This window comes from Caloenas nicobarica, chromosome Z (assembly GCF_036013445.1).
Source record: "Caloenas nicobarica isolate bCalNic1 chromosome Z, bCalNic1.hap1, whole genome shotgun sequence".
NCBI lineage: Eukaryota > Metazoa > Chordata > Aves > Columbiformes > Columbidae > Caloenas > Caloenas nicobarica.
Window position 1 is genome coordinate 19,370,354 of NC_088284.1, and position 19,263 is coordinate 19,389,616.

General features: G+C 40.9%; 1 protein-coding gene across 3 annotated transcripts; it reads left to right on the forward strand.

The window, feature by feature from the left end:
* Positions 1 to 6,905: 6,905 nt before the first annotated feature.
* On the forward strand, positions 6,906 to 18,696 carry SUB1 (SUB1 regulator of transcription). Of its 3 annotated transcripts, none has more exons than XM_065656349.1 (5): positions 6,906 to 7,109; positions 8,774 to 8,846; positions 10,526 to 10,645; positions 15,898 to 16,006; positions 18,448 to 18,696. In XM_065656349.1, exons 2-5 carry the CDS (start codon positions 8,775 to 8,777, stop codon positions 18,525 to 18,527), a joined length of 381 nt encoding a protein of 126 aa, XP_065512421.1. In that variant the 5' UTR covers positions 6,906 to 7,109; position 8,774; the 3' UTR covers positions 18,528 to 18,696. The 3 variants fall into 3 exon arrangements, with proteins under 3 accessions (XP_065512421.1, XP_065512420.1, XP_065512423.1); XM_065656348.1 differs by lacking the exon at positions 6,906 to 7,109 and adding an exon at positions 7,187 to 7,472; XM_065656351.1 differs by lacking the exon at positions 6,906 to 7,109 and adding an exon at positions 7,506 to 7,668.
* The last annotated feature ends 567 nt before the right edge of the window (positions 18,697 to 19,263 follow it).

Consider the following 19,263-nt stretch of genomic DNA (forward strand, 5'->3'; position numbering starts at 1 on the left):
TTAACAGTACAGATTTGCATCTCAGTTTTCATAACTTCTTTCATCCATTTGATTTCTAGTAGCTCTAATTCAAATATTCTACCCTGTATCTTGTGATTTCAGCCCTGCATGTGTCTGAGCATAAGCTCTCGTTTGGCAGCCCAATTCAGCTGCAAATTCAGCAGAAGTTTCAGATTACTTTTACAGTTGAATTTTGCATATTGAATCTTCAGTGCATAAATAACTTTAAAAAGATTACAACGTACTTTATGAGAAGTCACACTGACTAAATGTGACAAAAAGAAATCAAGAATGTTTCGCATTTTCTCAGAATTTAAAAAAAACTCAAACGACCCAGTGGTATTATACAAGACTTGCCCTCAGCAGTTTCCTAATAAGAACCTGATGCTTCCCGGTGCCTTCGTGAACCATTACATAACATCTATTTATGTTACTACTAGCTTGCAGGATCAGATTCATAGCCTATACTTAAAAAACCTCAGTGGGTTATAAAACAAGGTTGCATCTTTGTAAGACGCGTATCAGATTTGCTTCAAAATGAAACAGTAATAAATCCAGATTAGATCCTTTAGGACATTTCGAACTTTACCAATTTCAGTATCCTTAACTGGAAGGAAAATAAATGAAGTGATAAAGTGCAAGTCATGTGGCAGAGGGAGAAAGGCAGAATCGCTTTAGTGTAACATTCAAAAGACTTTTTTTAAATAAGAAAAAGAATCTTCTCCATCTCTGTTCCTATTAAGATTACAGAAGAACAGCCAAGAATTTACAGGATGAAAACATACACTAGAATGCAAAACTTTATTTTATGATTAAGTAGTAAAGCTACTCTACTTGTGCAAAGCTCAATGCATCTAAAAATATCGCAGAAAAAATGGCAAGGTAATGTTCAGAAAAACAAATCTTTGACCTTCGTTTCATCTATATGAAAGGAGGTCTCCAAAAAATGGTGAGAAGAAAGCAACGTATAACTTGTAGTGTCAACAGTCCTGCTATTTTATGTCCAACATGCGCATCTCTGGAACTAGCACAGTACCGCAAAACTGGAGTTGAAACATAATGGGGAAGACTAAAGCTTTTGCACCTTCTCTGTTAACCACTAAAAGTGAGTAAACATAAAGTTTTGTTGGTTTTTGTGGGGTTTTTGTTTTTTTGGTTTTTTTTTCTGTAGCAAATGGAAGTAAAATGGAAGTAAGATTTGACAGAGGCAACCTCCCAGTTTATTTAAAACCAGACTCTCAGCTGAGCTTTGCATGACCACCAGAGGTCAGGGCAGATGCAGCAGAGGGTTAAAGCTTTCCTACACAGTATGCTACAGACCATCTTAACAATGGCTGCACTTTAATTTCCTGAAAAGGTAAGTCAATACTTAGTGCCCTCTTTGTAAAAGCCTTGAATAGGAAAAGGTTTAAAATCAACATAAGGAGTCCAATGCTATATTCTCACTTGCAAATTATTTCAGATAGCTACACAGACACAAAACATTTTTTATCTTATCAACCTTATTTCAAAGATAAATAACATTTTTAGGCAGTGAAGACAGAGACTTGATGTTTTGACAAAGGATTTAAGTGGTTAAAACAAAAAAGTGTTATCTTTTAACAGTAAGGGTTTAGGTGTTGAACAGAGACTATAACAACAGAAGTGTTCATAAAATAACTAAAACTAATTTATTAAACCAGAAATGGAAGATATTAGTGTTTAGAATACCAAATTGCAATATAAAAACCCCCCACCACCCAAAACCAAGCATAATAAAACATTATGCAAGTGTTAATACAAACTCGAACTACACATCATATGTATATGAGAAATGAACTGCTTACAGTACATAAGCAAAAATACTGCCTGGCAGTATCCCTTACTCTTTCTTTCCTGATACTTTAATAAAATTAGTGTGCATATTATAGACTAACCTTCCCTTCCTCAGCTGATTTCTTCATCCACCTTTTAAACTAATAAGTACTGAATACTGAAAGTTTACTCATTCTGCTTGTCTCAAAATGTGTTTCCTACCAGCTCTACTATTTGTAAGTAGAGGAGTCAACAACTGCACTTAGTAACTGCTATGTGATCAGAAGCATGAGCCTGTATTTTTCAGCATTCTTGTTAAAACCTGCATGCTAAAATTTTGCTTTGAAGGAAAAGCTACCACATTCTTCTCAGCCAAAGACACGTGTGATATGAAATGAGGCGATCAGACTATAACTAGAAGAATTTAAGCCCTTCTAAGGCAGCTACAGAAGGGAAGTGTCTGATGAGGGGACAAACCCATTATAAAAATCTATTTTAAGAGCTCAGAAAGTGAACTATACCCCTTGGGGGGATAGATTAGTCACTCAGAAGGTAACAGAAGAAATTTACCTTGGAAAAATTAAGGCTTCTTCCCCATTTTTCTAAAGCCAGCATATTTTCTTAGTATATTCTTTCTTCTTTTTAAATAGAGTAAAATACAGTAAGTGTAATATACCAAAAATCTCAAACAGCCACTATACTCAATGAGCAGAATAATTCTCAAAGACACCTATCATTACTGAAAAACAGAACGTAGAATCATAGAACAATTTGGGTTAGAAGGGACATTTTAAAGTCATGTAGTTCAACCCCCCTGCAATGAGCAGGGACATCTTCAATGAGATCAGGTTGCTCAGAGCCCCGTCCAGTCTGGCCTTGAATGTCTCCAGGGATGGGGCATCTACCACCTCTCTGGGCAACCTGGGCGAGGCTCTCACCACCCTCAGGGGCAATGATTTCGTCTTCATGTCCAGCCTGAATCTCTCCTGTTTTAGTCTAAAACTATTACCCCTTGTCCTATCACAACAGGCCCTGCTAAAAAGTCTGTTTGCATCTTCCTTACAAGCCCCCTTTATGTACTGAAAGGCCTCAATAAGGTCTCCCCAGAGCCTTCTCTTCTCCAGGCTGAACAACCCCAACTCTCTCAGCCTGTCCTCACAGCAGAGCTGTTCCAGCCCTCTGATCATTTCTGTGGCTCCTCTGGCCCCTCTCCAACAGGTCCATGTCTTTCCTGTACCGAGGGCTCCAGAGCTGGACACAGGACTCCAGGTGGGGTCTCACCAGAGTGGAGCAGAGGGGCAGAACCTCCTTCTTCCACCTGCTGGACACGATCCTTGTGATGCAGCCCAAGATATGATTGGCCTTCTGGGCTGCAAGTACACATTGCTGGTTCATGTCTAGCTTTTCTTCCACCACTACCCCCAAGTCCTTCTTGGCAGGGCTGCTCTCAATCCCTTCATCTCCCAGCCTGTACTGATACCAGGGGTTGCCCCAACCCAGGTGCAGGACCTTGCACCTGGCCCTGTCGAACCTCAAGAGGTTCGCATGGGCCCATTTCTTGAGCCCAGGTCCCTCCGGATGGCATCCCATCCCTCAGGTGTGTCAACTGCATCACTCAGCTTGGTGTCCTCTGCAAACTTTCTACGGGTGCACTTGATGCCACTGTCTATGTTGTTGATGAAGATATTAAACAGTACTGGACCCAATTTGGACCCCTGAGGGCCATGACTTGTCACTGGTGTCCATCCAGACATTGTGCCATTGACTACTACTCTCTGGATGTGACCATCCAACCAATTCCTCATCCACTGAACAGTCCACTCATCAAATCCATATCTCTCGAATTTGAAGTCCAGATAGATGACGTCCACAGTTATTCCCTTGTCCACTGATGCAGCCACTCCGTCATAGAAGGCCACTAGGTGGGTCAGGCAGGACTTGCCCTTGGTGAAGCCATGCTGGCTGTCCTGAATCACCTCCCTGTTTTCCATGTGCCTTAGCATAGCTTCTGGGAAGATCTGGTCCATGATGTTCCCAGGCACAGAGGTGAGGTTGACAGGTTGGTAGTTCCCAGGGTCTGCCTTTCTACACTTTTTAAAAATGAGTGCAATGTTTCCCTTTTTCCAGTCTCCAGGAACTTCACCTGACTTCTCTAATTTCTCAAATATCATGGAGAGTGACTGGGCAAGTACTTCAGCCAACTCCCTCAGCACTCTAGGATGCATCTTATCAGGTCCCATAGACATATGTACATTCAGGTTCCTCAGGTGGTCATGAACCAGATCCTCACTTAAAATGCGAGGAACTTTGCTCTCGAGTCCCTGTCTTGTAGTTATCCACTCTGAAGTGTGGGAACTGAGAGTAAGACAAATAAGTTTTTGAGTACCTCAGCATTCTCGTCTGTTTTTACTAGTTTGCCAGTCTTGCTGATTGGGGGGGTACACTTTCTTTGACCTTCCTTTTCTGGCTGACATACCTGTACAAGCCCTTCTTGTTATTCTTTGCATCCCTTGCCAAGTTCAGCTCCAGCTGCACCTTGGCCTTCCTGACCCCATCTCTGCACAACTGGGCAGTGTCCCTGTGCTCTTCCCAGCATCCCTGTCCCTGCTGCCACTGCCTGTGCTTTTCCTTCTTGCCCTTTAGTTTGACAGGTCCCAACTCGGCCATGACAGTCTCTTGCCCTCCTTACCCAATTTCTTACACCTGGCGATTGAGAGCTCTCGTGCTCTGTGGAAAGTGTCCATGAAGATCTGCCAGCTCTGTTTTGTTCCCTTGTCCTTGAGGGCAGTTTCCCAGTGGATCCTCTTGGATAACTCCTTGAACAGCTGGAACTAGGCTTTCCTAAAATTCAGGGTCCTGACTTTACTCTTTGCCTGACCCACATCCCCTCAGGACTGCAAATTCCACCAGTGCCTGATCATTGCAGCCCTGGCTGCCTCCAGTCTTGACATCACCAAGTAGCTCACTGGCTTTGGTGACCATCATGTCCCATATCACATCCCCTCTGGTAGGGCTGCCTGTCACCTGACTTAGGAAATTATCCTCTGTGCACTCTAGGGGTCTCCTGGATCACCCGTGGCTCACCATGCTACTTTTCCAGCAGATGTTGGGGTGGCTGAAGTCTCACAGCAGGACGAGAGCCTGCAAGTGCAATATCTCCTGTATCTGGAGTAAGAAGGATTCGTAAATAGTCTCCCTCTGATCAGGCGGCCTGTAGTAAACACCAACCACAAAGTTGTCTTTGCTGCCTCGGTCTCTGATTCTTACCCATAAGCTTTCAATGTGCTCATGGCTGTTCTTCAGAGACAGCTCTTCACATCATCCATTTCTTGACTCAGAGGGCAACCCCTCCACACCTCATTCCTTGCCTGTCCCTTCTGAACAGCTGTAGCCATCAATCGTTGCACTCCAGTCATGAGATCCATCCCACCAAGTTTCAGTAATGGCAACTAGGCCGTAGCTTTCTAGCAGCACGGTGGCTTCCAGCTCCTCCAGCTTGTTGCCCGTGACACGAGCATTGGTGTAGAGGCATTCAGCTGGGCTGTCAGCCATGCCACCTTCTGAGAAGAACACCCTCTGATTCCTTTGAAGTATTTCACTGGTGTTTTTCTGTTGGCCTCTATTACCTCAGGAGTCCCTGGCTCATCTCCATAGACTTCAGGTGTGCTTCAGTGAGGCCAAAACATCTCAAGGTCACAGGCTGAGAGTCCTCGCTAGCACCCCACCCCTCTCTATCCTTGGTGTCTCATCCCACAGCTTGTCAGGGTGAGCCTGGTATCATCCCCCTCCCCTATCATGCCTTGTTTAAAGCTCTGTCAATGACTCCAACTAGCTCATGTGCAAAGACCTTCTTCTCACTTTGAGAAAGATGAATACCATCTGATACTAGCAAACCTGGTGCTGTGTAGGCCATACATTAACAAAAAAACTCCAGTGGTGGTGATGGCAGCAGCCACAATAGTCTCATAGTTTGCTTGCACTTATTAGAAAAAGCTTGCAATGTCATGGTAACAAAAGCAGAGGTCTGGAGGCAAAAACAATGAACAGTGGACAAAACTAAACTGATAATGAGTCCTTGAAGAACTGGCATCTTGCTGTGCTTGCAGCAAAACTGCATGACATGTTGGCGCAAACAGTGCTAAGCAGACGGTAACAGGCTGCGTTAGTTTTGTGTTGACTACAACAGTATTTCTCTATAAATGAAAAGAAAGTACAAGCTTCAGTAGATAACATAGGAAGACACAATGTGAACCCACTCGAGCTCCAGCAGCATGCTTGGCTTACTGCAGTTTGCAAAGGCTGCTGAAAGTTGTCTTTCACCAAGCTGGGGGCAGAGGACCCTTTCCTCGCCTCCCCTGCAAAGAGGTGTCATTTCCCCCAGAAGCTGCTGTGGCTCTGTCCAGATGCACCAGGTCTGCAGCACCTCTTCAAGTGCCGACACAGGCGACAGCTTCAGGGTGCGCGTTCTGGTGTAAACGTCCTACAGAAACAAGTGAGATTGTCAAATTATATTTTCAAGTTTGCGTGTGCTGGTGGGTTTTTTTTTGTTGTTGTTGTTGTTTGTTTGTTTTTAATTGCATTGGGGGCTTTGAAAAAGCAGATGCTCAGAACAGGAGCAGGGATTCTTCAAACCTTGTGCCCCCGCTCCAGCCCCGCGCTTGCCCCACGGAGCCCTCACGCTCGCCCGGCGCCCGACCGCAAAGCTCTGCAGGAGGAAAACGAAACGCGGTGACAGGGGAACCGGCGCTTTCCTGGAGAGCGGCCCAGCTGCCGCGGGGGTGCGGCCCAGCTGCCGCGGGGGTGCGGCCCGGCCTCGCAAACCCACCGCAGCTCCGCCGCACGGCGCTGCCCCGGGGCCGGCTCCCAGCGAGATCGAGGAAACGCTGCGGCGTGCGAAAGAGAACGGCCTTTTAAGGATTTATTTCTTTTTTTAAGCGTCCCTGGTAGGCACTCAGCACCCGAGCCTCTCTCGCGGCTGCTCAAGCGGCGGGGGAAGGCCCGGCCACGGCGGCGCGTCCCCTCAGCGGCGCGCAGCCCCGAGGGGTGCCCGCTCCAGGCCAGGCCCTGCCGCCAGCCCCACAGGACCGCTCGGCTGGCGTGAGGCGGCGGACGCGGACACCAGCCCCACCAGAGGCGTCCGGGGCCGCCCACACGCCCGGGCCCCCCGCTCCGGCGGGAACCAGTGGCAAAGGGACGCGACCCCTTTAAACACCTCCTCGCTGCCCCTCCCACGTGGTGCGGGCCGGGGCGGGGATTCCGCCGTGCGTCACTTCCGTTTCGGCCGTGGTGCAGAGGACCCGCGCGGGGAGCAGGACGTGAGTGCCGGGGTGCCCGCCCCCTCCCCTCGCGCCCCGCCGCCATGTTCTGCGTCCCCCGGCCCTGCCGCCGGCTGCGGGGCGCTCGGCAGCTCCCGGCCGGCGCAGGGGAGGCGCGCCGGGCAGCCGCCTGGCGAGGCTTCGCGTGTTCCTCGAGTGCCCGCGGTGCCCAGCGGGAGGGATGCCCCGCTGAGGAGCGGGCCTGGGGCGGGAGGAGGAGCCGCCGTCGAGGAGAAGCTACCATGTTGGGGGGGCAGAGAGGGTTTGAGTGAGGGAGAAAATGGCGGCGGGGAACCGCCCGGCTCCGTTCCCCCGACGCTGGGATCTGACCCTGCCCGCTAACGACCCCCGACCCCTTTTTTTGTGTGTGTGCGTTGCCTTTTTTGTCCTGCGCCGTCTGTGACCTGCAGCCCCTCGCTGCCGCCCTGCCCCGGGTTGGCCTTCGCGGCCTTGCCCGCGCCCCCCTACCCGGGCCCCCGCTCCTTTCCCCTGGGGGGCAACACCAGCCGTGGAAAAGAGGAATAGGGGAGGAAAATGGCGGCTCGGGCCCGCCTACCTGGTGCGCCTCGTCTCGCTCCCTTTCCTTCGTCCTCACTTAGTCCGTCTCGTTCTGCCCTCCGTCTCCCCGGTGCTGTGGTGTCTCCTCAGGCTCTGCCTGGCAGCCTGTCCCGAGGGGCACCCCGCGCTCCCCATTCCCTTTCTCTGCAGTTTTTCCGCCCCCACCTTCCTCCATGTTGTCGCTCGCTCCCCCTGATGCGGACCCTGGGGTTGTCCCCTGCTGCTGCCCGCTCCCCCCAGCATATCAGTCTTTTCTTGTTTGACTCCCCGATTTCGTACCATCCCTGTGCTTATTTTGCCATTGTCCCATTCCAGCTCTCCTCTGCCTTCACCCTACAGCGTGGCTCATGTGTGCTTCCCCATACCCTGTTTCATTTTCAGTCCTACGGTTTCCATCGTTGTGCTCCAAGCTATTTTGACAGAACTTAGCCTACTTTACAACCGCATTGATTCGTTAGCAGTATTCAGACAGTGTTTTTTCCTTTGCATGCGATTTATTTCACTGCCAGCATGAAAATACTGCTATTCCACTTTCTTTCCTGAGATATACCTCTTTAATATTTTCCTAGCTTAGTTTAGTTTATACAGTTTCTCTCTGGGATGCTTGCTTTTATTCTGAAAGAGCAAAAGAGCTATTTATTTGTTGCAAAGAGTTTCTAGTAGCAGGCAAGATGTGCAACTGCTATATCTAACCACACGTTTGCATACTGGAGAGATGTAGAAGCACACCTGGCAGCATGCATTCAAGGAAAGTTGAATGTCCACTTGTCTAGCAAATGAATAGACTCTAGAGACTGATGTGTTAAAGCTGCAGTGGAAATATTAATCGCAATACTGTAGTTCACTATAACCGAGGTGTTTTTTCAGACTTTTCTATTTTGTCCCTTTTGTAAACAGTTCAGAAACTAAACCACTGCATTTAATGTACTTGCAGCAAAAAGGGGAATGAGGTATAAGAGGGAAGAGTGTTTTGAGATTGCATGTACAAAGCTTATATGAAAAGGCAGGAAAGTCCTTAGGAGGGTTTTGAATAAGATGAGCCTTTACAAACAAGTAATGGCACATATTCCTTGTATAGTGTTCTCATGTTATTTTTCTCTTCCTAGAATGCCTAAGTCAAAGGAACTTGTGTCTTCAAGCTCATCTGCCAGTGATTCAGATAGTGAAGTTGACAAAAAGGTGAACATTATATGCAGTTTATTACTACTGTATTAACTCTTATATTTCAGGTTGGGATTAAGGGATTAGGTAATGTCAGAAAATACATGTCATTCCATATGATTTATCAGACACTTAAAAACACCCTAAAACAATCCCCTCACCTAACGTTCCCCAAACAACTGCAACAACAACAAAACAGCCCCCAAGATTAGGGGTTGAGTGGGTAGGATGCTTTTTGCCTTGCACTAAACATTTTTTCTTAAATTGCACTTTGCTCTCTGCAGGGTTTTCCAGGTGATATATCTAGCCACAAGCTTCCTGGAATTCTTTGCTGCTTTGTGGCAAGTAGTAGAAGGCTTCTTATATAAGCTGTCCCTCGTGGCAAGAATTTGGACAAATTTTGAGGACAAACACCTCTGTCCACGCCTCTGCATTTTGTTATCTGGATTACTTGTCCAAAAGAAAAACCTCCACTTGCTCTGTCCTTCATGTGCCACTTGCTTATCTTGTTTCCATGTTCTTTGTTTCTTACAAATTCTTATATTTACTGTAATAGCACCTGCTAGTTTCTCACTTAAAAACTGAGCCAACCTGAACGTCTTTGAGTTGATTAATTTTAATGTATGTTGACTAGTTTAAATATATAAATTGAGTGCTCCCATTTATTTTTTTATAGTTAGTTAATTTATACATTTGTATAGATCTGCGAGTCATGAACAAAAATTGAAAAAACCACTGAATGTCTCTTTTTAAGAAATGTCAGGTCTTCAAGTGTAGTATGTGAAGAGACTCATTCTGCTTTAGTGAATTGGTTCAAATGTGACTTGGTCGCACTTTGCAAACTAGGCATTGTGTTGGATCTTAACATAAAAGAAAATGTTCAGGTGAGTTTGATAGGGAAATGTATTCCTGAAAAGACAGAGTCTCAATAGTCAGTGGCCTAAGGTGTGGGGTTTTTTTTCTATTATAACCGTCCATATTTGTTGGAATTGTTTGCCTCTAAAAGAGTTTATCCACAATATGATTCTAACAGTTGAGACTAAGTTTTGGTATCTTCGTATTACTTTTTTTTTTTTTTTTTTTGGAGTGGGCATGATTCCTGTATAACCATTAATAGAAATAGTAACTTCGTAACATCTGCAGGTAATGTGATTTACAGGTGATACCTGAATGTTCTTAAAACATGTTTGATTTATCATGTTACGGACAGAGATTGGACTGCGATTTAACAAAAGAGAAAAATCTGCTCTGATGGAGCTGATTACCAGATCCTTTCTTCATTATGTCATCTGTTATTTTTTCTTTTTTAGAAGATTTGTAAGCTGTCCTACATTTTTTGTTGTACTCAGTGGAAAGGAGGATGGAACTTCCATCAGACCGTAAATTTTTAATTAAAATGACTGAACTGACAGTATTACTGTGCAGAAAGAACAGGCTTTTTGAAATGTATTCTCATCTAATTCAGTTCTCTTTAAAGCCAAACTATTATGGTAAACCTCACTGGGAATGGAATAAGGTTCATTTGAATATTTTGGTTTAATTCCAGTCTAAATGTACAGCGTTGGATTCTTGTTTCGCAGAAGGAAGATGATAGTGTGCATTGCATAGTAGTAATTTGTGACCTCTAACGTAAACTTTTTCTTAACTTAAAGAATCAGTTGTGGTTCATACTTTTCTTTTTTTATTTTTGCTCCAAGGCAAAGCGGAAAAAGCAAGTAGCTCCAGAAAAACCTGTAAAGAAACAAAAGACTGGTGAAAGTTCAAAAGGTGCAGCTTCTTCTAAGCAAAGCAGTAACAGAGACGAGAATATGTTTCAGGTAAAATTGATGACTGTTAGAGCCTGGCTAAGGTAATGTGTTGTATCATATTCAGTATAAATTTTATGAGATGATCAAATATCTTGATGGCATAGTGCTCAGAAAAAGCGTTGTCAGGTTTCAGCAGAGTAAAAGAATCTGAGTTGTAGCAGTTGATCTAACCCTCATGTCTTTGCTCATGGTAACTGGCTGGGTAGTAATTTTGTCCATAAATACAGCACTTACCATGAGTATACTGTAAATGTTAGATCAGAACTATCTCTACATGGAAATGCTTTTTAATCAGGGCTCTTGAAAGGTTCTTGGAAACCAAAGTATGAACTCTTCATTCCTATTAAACTAGGTCAAGGGCAACTTGGCTACTGCATTACAAGACAGTGTCTTATTATAAGTTTTGTGTGTTCCTTTGTTTTATGATGCAGGTTTTTCTCACTGAATATCCAAAAATGTTGTAATTTTTGACATTGTCGTTGTTTTTAAGATGGGATGAGCGTACATTTTTCAGTAGTAAGATCCATTTGTGAATCTGGGTATTGCAGTTCCTGGGGTTAGCTGAGGCGGTAGCAGTGTGTGCTGAAGGGTCTGCAAGAATACACGAAGCTCAGAATTACTTCTTTTAGGGGTGTGGATCAAGACTTCTTAAATGTCTCTGACTAGCTGTCTGGAAAGGAACTTAAATTTTTAGAAACTTTGGTTTTTAAGTTTGTGAAAGGGTATGGGAGAGGTGCGTAATAAGATGGCCCCAGCACAGAGTAAGGCAAAAATAAATGGCTTTGGGCTGTAGTTGTGCGAAATAATATGGAAGAAAAAAAAGCTTTTCTAGAGGGAAGACTTGCTTAACTGAGACTGTAATACAGGGCAGTTATTTTTAATGTATCATTTCTCACTTGCCTCTTCACATATAGTTGGGAGGGAGAGCTTCAATTGAGGGCAATGCCTGGACTCTTCCCCGTCAAAGGAAGAATATAATGTTTGTAGTTCTGCTAGGGCATGCTTTGAACCATGTAGGAAAAACGAAATAATATCTTGTATACGTAATGAGGTGAACAGTTAGAACTCCAAAAAATATTTATAAGCTTTATTCTGTTTGTAATAAGTTTGGAAATTCCAGCCTTGGGGAAAGCAGTTAAAATATTTGAATCTCCCCGATGCACAAAAAAAACCCCCAAAACCAAAAAACCAAACCCTTTCAAATAAAAGCAAAAGTATTTGCGTGTTCTGATTTCTTTCAACCTTTTTGATCTAAGATAATAAAAAATTACTAAAACCAGGCAGTAGAGGACTCCTATTAGTCTGATAAGAACAGTGCTGAGTACAGTACAGAAAAAATATTTGAATATCACCTTGACCTAAAACATCAGTGTTACTTATTCTCTGTCTGGCTTTTAGTTTATCAACAACAGATTTTTTTTTTTGATCACTTATTGTGTTATGTGAAGCATTGTGAATTTTTTTCATGCTGCAACATCTTATGTGCATTAATTGAGATATAACTGTTCCAGTGTAGAAATAGCACTGTGGGTCTGAGGATACTTTTCCTCTCTTCCCTCTCTCCAGGAGACTGTGCTGGAGGATCTAGTTGCATGTTAATTTTTTTTAGGTATGGTTTTATTTGTTCTAGGACTATTAGTAATACTAGAAACTCTCCTTTCTGCTTTTCCCATGGCAGTAAAATGATCTCTGGTGTGCAAGTGACTTTGCAGTATAACTTACAAGTGTGGCTTCAGTTGATGGAAATCAGGCTGTAAAGCATTCATAGGATAGTCAGTAGTTCTGTGGTGTCCACACTATGTGAGCGGCAGCAAATGATGTGAAACTTACAGGCTTGTTGTTCTACACCTTCAGGCTACACTCTTAAAGTATACAACTTCCCTTGATAAAGAGCTCACTGCGACAGCTGTATTCAAAAGATTCAGCATTTTCAGAAAGATTTAAGTTTTATTATTTTTGTTTGAGACTAGTGTTGGTGTAATGGTATTCTTGAAACTAATTATGAAGAACAGTGTAAATGTAAGTAGAAGGGAATTAAATCAATATAAAAGACTGTGTGTATTTTGTTTATTTACGTGTCTTGGCCTTTTTAGGCTTTATAGGTAGGCTAGTATCTTTGGAATTTGTTAAGGGATTTGGGTGCAGCTGGCATGAGGAAACTTACCTTACTCTTTTAGAGGCCCTAAGGTCAAGCATTATTCATGTTAGTTTAGAAGGATTTAGTGTTGATGCATTAGATTCCTGCTGTGGCTTCAAGCCAATGTGAGCTCTGCATCATGTGCTTTGGTTAGTTTGACAGATCCTGTCATCTGCCTATGCCTGATTTGGATAAGGTTTGTTAATGCTGTCAGGGTACCGTATTAATGGCTATCCACAGTGGAACCATGTTGCATTTCACTGGAATTGTTACTTCGAAAGATATCTGCCTGTGTGTTGTCCCACCTTTGCCCTCCACTTAATTTCTCTTATTTTTGTAAGTTTGGGTTGTATTTGGTTTTTGACTTTTGAGGAATAAGTTCTTCAGTTTCACAGTGTAATGTCTTTATCATAGGCTCCTAAAAGTAGATACATGTATAAGTTTGTGGTGGTCTGGAAAGGTGGTTGGTTTAGCACATTAATTCTGAAACTTAAGTGGTCACCAATGCGTTTCACAATCAATTTGCTGTGTTGCAGATCTCTCTGTTTATGGGACTCTTGTGCTGCTTCTGATCCTATGCATATAGTTAGTACCTAAGAAAGAAGGATGCTTTTTTGCTGTTTCTATATCCACAGTGTGTATACAGTTTAATCAAGACAAACTGGAAATAGGACGAAGAATGGTGAAGAAGGTGGTTGCTGAAACTCACACAGGAAGTCAGTTGCGTAGCTATGAAAGAAACCACAATACAGTTCAGTGCATTTTATTCTAAGAAACGGAAACCTGGAAATAATGCCTTTAATGTCTTCTGATTTATGTAATTCAATAAATAGTATAATCTAAGGAGAAGTGATATTTAACAGAAAGCATATGTTGTCTGTGAAGGCTGAACTGGAGTAACTAAGCTGCGATAAGTCAGTACAACCCTTGGAATACTACTGTGGTTATAGAGATACAAAGGTGTCGTAGGTCAGTGAAATTATTCTAGGATTGTCAGCTGCTGCTTGGAAAAAGAATTGTTCAGAATGAATTCGCCAGAATTGCAGGTAACAGAAAATCAAGAAACATCAGTTTACTTAAATAGTTAAATTAGATTTTTGTTGAGGTTTTTAACCTTGCATGTTAATTGAAACTGTACTTTAGAAGCCTATTTCAAGCTTTTAGCAGCAACTACTGTTTTGCACAACGTTCAACTAAACAGTCAAAATTTAAAATGAGCATTCAGCTGATATCTAGACAGTGATGTAAAACCTAGTTTCAGTGTTTTCATATGGAACTGTTTACATTTAAGATAGATTTACTGAGTAAATGTGAACTTTGCATTGTTGCTCTGCTCCTTGCTGTAGTTGAATTAAGAGATATAGTCTCATCCTTAAAATTCAAATCCTAAACACTTTTACTGTATTTGTAGCTGTAATCTGCTATATTGTATCAAGTTTTATTTTTTTATGGCAAATCTGGAATTACTTGGCAATGCTCTAATATTCATTGATAATCCTGGAAAAACAAGGTGTTGTGGAGTACCATCACTTGAAGCTGTTCTTAAAGGCGACCTTAAAAGTCACTGAGGCATTAAAGGGTAAAACCAAGAAATGTTGTTAATGTAGTCTGTTTAAGATATTCTCTGCCAGCAGCACTGATGGACTTGGGCATGGTACCAAGTTTGGTCTGAAAGAGCTAAGCTGCCATGACATCAAACCTTATTTTTAAATGTTACATTTGTAGTACTGTGAAAGTATTTAATAAATCAATCAAAAATACTATCTTATAAACTGTTATGTCTTGTTCATTTTAAAGGATGCTGTGAAGTAGGAAAACTGTTTCAGGCTTATGTATCTAAAGATGTTCTAATTGTTTTAAGATCAATTTTAGAATTAATTTAGCATGATCTGCATAAGAAGAAAAATTACATTAAACAAACGTAAAATTTTCTTGTTTATATCTATTTTGTGAAATAACAGTTTATGACTTAAACATCTGAGTAATGTTTTAGTTGATTAGAGAATTGTTCAACCTTTCTGGTCAGACTTAATGCTAGTAAGATGTGTTTGGGCCCTCGTTAAATAGTATCAAAATGCAAGATGCATAAACTAAGGAAGTTGAATACTGAAGTTAATATTTTATTAGGAAGGAATATTCTATTTTAATGGTGTTTACTTTAGAATGTATTCTTTCTTCTTAAAGTGTATCCAGAAGGTACATACAGAATTCTAATAATTTCTTACATGAATTGTGATTTTATTATCTAATTTCTGATTCTCAAATTCACACTATAGTTTGAATTTATGTGAACAAACAGTTTTTTATCCAGTTTGGAAAATCTTTAATGCGCCTAAATATGTGGTGTAATGCATTGTCGTCAGTTCCCTTGCCGGCCTTCCCCTCCCACCCCCACAAAAAGAAAAAAGTGCCCTCATAATTCAGTAAAGCCACTGTAGTGCAGAAATTATGGAATTACAAAGTCATTTCATACTATGCTGCATACTGGTAAACTTAAAAGATTTGAATGGTGTTTTGGAACACCTGGTACAGTGAGATAATCTTTTAACCACAATTCCAATGAAGTGCCATGAGGATTTGGAAGTAAACATGGGATAGTTAGTGACTAACTTTCACTTCCATCTGTATTTACTGTGTTTAAAAAAAAGAGAAACAAACAAAAACCTCTCTAGAAATTGTGATTATCTTATGTATCTAATTTGCTTTCTGTACATGGAATGGAATAAAATTTAGATTTGGGAGTATAGTTCCCTCTTTCCCTCTTTGTTGACAAATGCTGCAAACAGAGATGGTTATAGTAGAGGCAAAATTTTACTTCAGAAAACAGAAAATTAGTGGCTTTTTAAGAAGTAAGCATGTTGAATATAGGTATTTTTAGTCTAGGAGAGCTACTTTCGCATTGAGCATTGAATGCTCAACTTGTTTTAAGTTGTTCATCCATTTATATTGTCATTACTTATTAGCCTACTGACTACTCTGGATTAAGCTTCTGATCTAGTTGTTTCTCTGGTGTCTAAAATAAGCTGTGGTGTGCAGTGTCGCATGTCTGAGTCTGATACTGCTGGGAAAAGTGAGTGCTGTAATATGTAAAATACCTAAAAGACTCTTATACGTGTTTTGACAGATTGGCAAAATGAGGTATGTCAGTGTTCGTGACTTTAAAGGGAAAGTCTTAATTGATATTAGAGAATATTGGATGGATCAAGAAGGTGAAATGAAGCCTGGCAGAAAAGGTATTGTTCTGTTTCATGTTATTTTGTATTAAAACATTGGCTACAGTTTGCTGGAGAATGTTGTGTATCAGATTTTTATACTTTGTTGCTACATGATATTTTTAGAGTAATATTTTTAGTTTTTTATAATTTATATTTTAAGAAATAATTAGTTTTATCTATGAATTATAAACAAAAGCAAAGTGGGTTTGTTGACCTGATTATTTTTTCTTGAATGGATCCTTCATGATTTATGGAAAACAAGGCATCAAATGCAAGAAAATTGCTATGAGATTTATAAATATAGCCATACTTTTTAGACCCCTATTGATTAACTTAACACAATTTCTTTCTTTTATTGCAATTGATTTTCTTATTTCAAAATTCACTACAAAGATTTAACTTACTCATGTGTGGTAAGATGTGAATTTTTTAAAACAATTGTATCCTTCCCTTCTATCAAATTCTACATAAAAATAATTAAAACATTTAATGTGGCTGATTTTTGGAAAAAATGTGTCAAGATTTTAGTTTAGGGGAAAATACCTCAAGTGTTTAAGTTTTGATACTGTGCTTCTAATCTGCAGCACAGCATAAACCATTGTGCCTTTAATTGCCATTCTCATACCTGCTTTTATGGCATGCTGTCACTGAACTGTTTTCAGAACTTTGCCACCTGCAAGATGAGGATGTGAGGATAGTTACAGTAGTAGTACTTTGCTTAACGTCATGTTGCTTCTGGTAGAAAAGCTTACTTTAACCTGTTTTCATATTGTGCCAAGGAAAAAGGTAAGTACGAAACATTCTGCCCTAGAGATTGAAGACATTTAATGTACAATCAACATAAGGTTTGTTACGTTTTTCTGGTGTGTCCAGGAGCAGCTCAGGGATTAGACATTTGCAAAGCTTGAGAAGCATTTTCAACATTCCTTAAAATAACCACTGAGAATAGGTTTGTATGAACAGGTGTACTGGTACTGTACAGGAATATTTCTTGTTTTGTATTTCTTATTGCTACTTAAGGACTTTAATCTGCTGTGTTTTGAAGTGGAAGTCAAAAGTATATGCAGTTTGAGTGGAAAACTACAATGAGATTTGATGGGTGGGCCAAATGACAAAAATTACATGATGTGGATAGAAATGGTTATCAATGTGGCAAAAGGGTCTGAATTTTATTAGTATAAAATTAATAATAATCTGACGCAGTGTGTGAGCCTAATGTTCCATTGATGCACTTATGAGCTGCTTATCTAGCTATCCTAAAGACAATATGAGCAGTAGAAATTGCATAATAAAAAACAGGAAAAAAAATCCAACAGTTTAAATTATTGTGGCAAATTGTTTCAGACAGCAGGGCTGAACTGCGTTGAGCTTATCCGCTATGTGGTTCAGGGACATCTTGATGACGACGTTTGATCCCCTACTAATGGCTAGCATACCTGACCTAACTGTTTTCAGAGGAAACCTGCCCTCTAAAGACTGGTCAAAATTGCTTAGAGTAGCTTCATGTGCACGGCTTGCTGCTCAGAATTATGGTTGTACTCTGGTAAGACAGTGGTGGTAGAAGAAAAAAAAAAAGGTGATGGAAATTCCAGAAATGGAATTCAGAGTTTCACCTGATTTCAGGTCCTGCTCCACCAACAGGGAGAAAGCAATGAAGGAAGCCTGATCACTGAAAGGGGAGATCAGGGGTAAATAGTAGAAGAGGCTGGCTGGAGAGAGTGGGAGAGGTGGGTCTGTGAGTCTGTACTCGCGTAGAGTTGGCACAGAGATTGTAAGGGAAGAATAAGAAGACTAAAGCCCAAAGGAAACGTGCGGGGACTCAGGCTTGAGGATATAGACATTTAGAACTGAGGAGATGGATTGTGAGGAACTGAATGATCATTGATTAAATGTTGCTAGAAATTATAGGGAACGTGTAGTGGAAAAGTGACTTCCACATTGGTTTGTGAATGCTAAGGAGTGGAATAGAGTCTCTCCAAAATATTGCTTACAGTATGTGTTATTTACAATGCTTTAAGAAATGGGAGGAAAAAATCCCTAGAATTATGGTACTTTGAAAATGCATAGGTCAGTCCACAGAGGTATCATTTTTAGGAGCCAACAGGAATAGGAGTTATCTCCTACTTGTCACACAGGGACTCTGTGCTGCCTTCTGTCAAGGCCAGAGCTGTATTAACTTCCTATGTTTTGCCTACTACTTGTGAATGAATTTGTTACACTGTACTAATTTTATTTGTAATTTATAAACTTGTCCAGAGATAAGCTAAAGTCTGAAGTTAATCTGAAGTGTTCCAAATGAGTAGTTTCGCTTTGTAACTGAGACAGTTGTTGAAGTAGCTCAAGCATTAGTAGGTCACAACATAGACTTCATGTGTGAGACCAGCCTTAATAGTAATTGTGCAAGATTCTTCTCTACAATTTTCTTTTTGTCTTAAGTGTTTATTTTTAATGCATTTCAGGTATTTCTTTAAATCCAGAACAGTGGAACCAGCTGAAGGAACAGATTTCTGATATTGATGATGCAGTAAGAAAACTGTAAAGACAGACCATACAGAAACTTTAATCATTTCAGTTAAAGCGAACTTTTTTTCAATATTGGCTTTTGTTTTCTAAAATATTGTTTTCCAATCTATTGTATATTTGGATTGCAAATCAATTTGTAAGATGAATACTTTTCTTACGTGCATTAAAAGTGTATTCTGAGTGAGGCTATTTGTGTATACTTTACTAAGAGTGTTGCTTTCACCTCATGATGTAAAATAAACAAATCAAGTTAATATGTAAAGCATAATTGTTTATAGCCGTTTGATTGAAGGAGTTTGCTGATAAGGCCACCTAATAGCTTTAGTCTTTGTTTTAGTTTCAGTTTAGCTAATGGTTAATATGAATTTGTTTTCTGAGGAGATTTCTTAAAATGCCTCAATTTAATTTTTTCTTTTATTTCATGCTCTTTGGTATTGCCCTGACAGCTTTCTGTTTTAAGACTTGATACAAACAGTGAAGACTTGGTAAAACACATTTTTGTAGATAATTTTAAATACCGTATTTGCTAATTTACCCTATTTATTCAGATGTAAACTTTCCTGAGTATATAGACTTTTTTGCATTACTTGCATGAAGCGTTATGATAAACAATAACACTTGAACACAAGCCACATGATTTCTTCCCATTTTTCTATAGCTTGCTTGTCTTGGAAAATACAATTAGCCTTTTTTATTGAACCCTAGATTTTAGAATGTGATACATAAACTTTTACAGTAATAGACATATACCT

Coding starts and splice junctions, on each gene's coding strand:
- SUB1 (XM_065656348.1), top strand. CDS start 7,390: ATGGCGGCGGGGAACCGCCCGGCTCCGTTCCCCCGACGCTGGGATCTG. Junction 7,473..8,773: donor GACCCCCGACCCCTTTTTTT/GTGTGTGTGCGT, acceptor TTCTCTTCCTAG/AATGCCTAAGTCAAAGGAAC. Junction 10,646..15,897: donor GAGACGAGAATATGTTTCAG/GTAAAATTGATG, acceptor GTGTTTTGACAG/ATTGGCAAAATGAGGTATGT.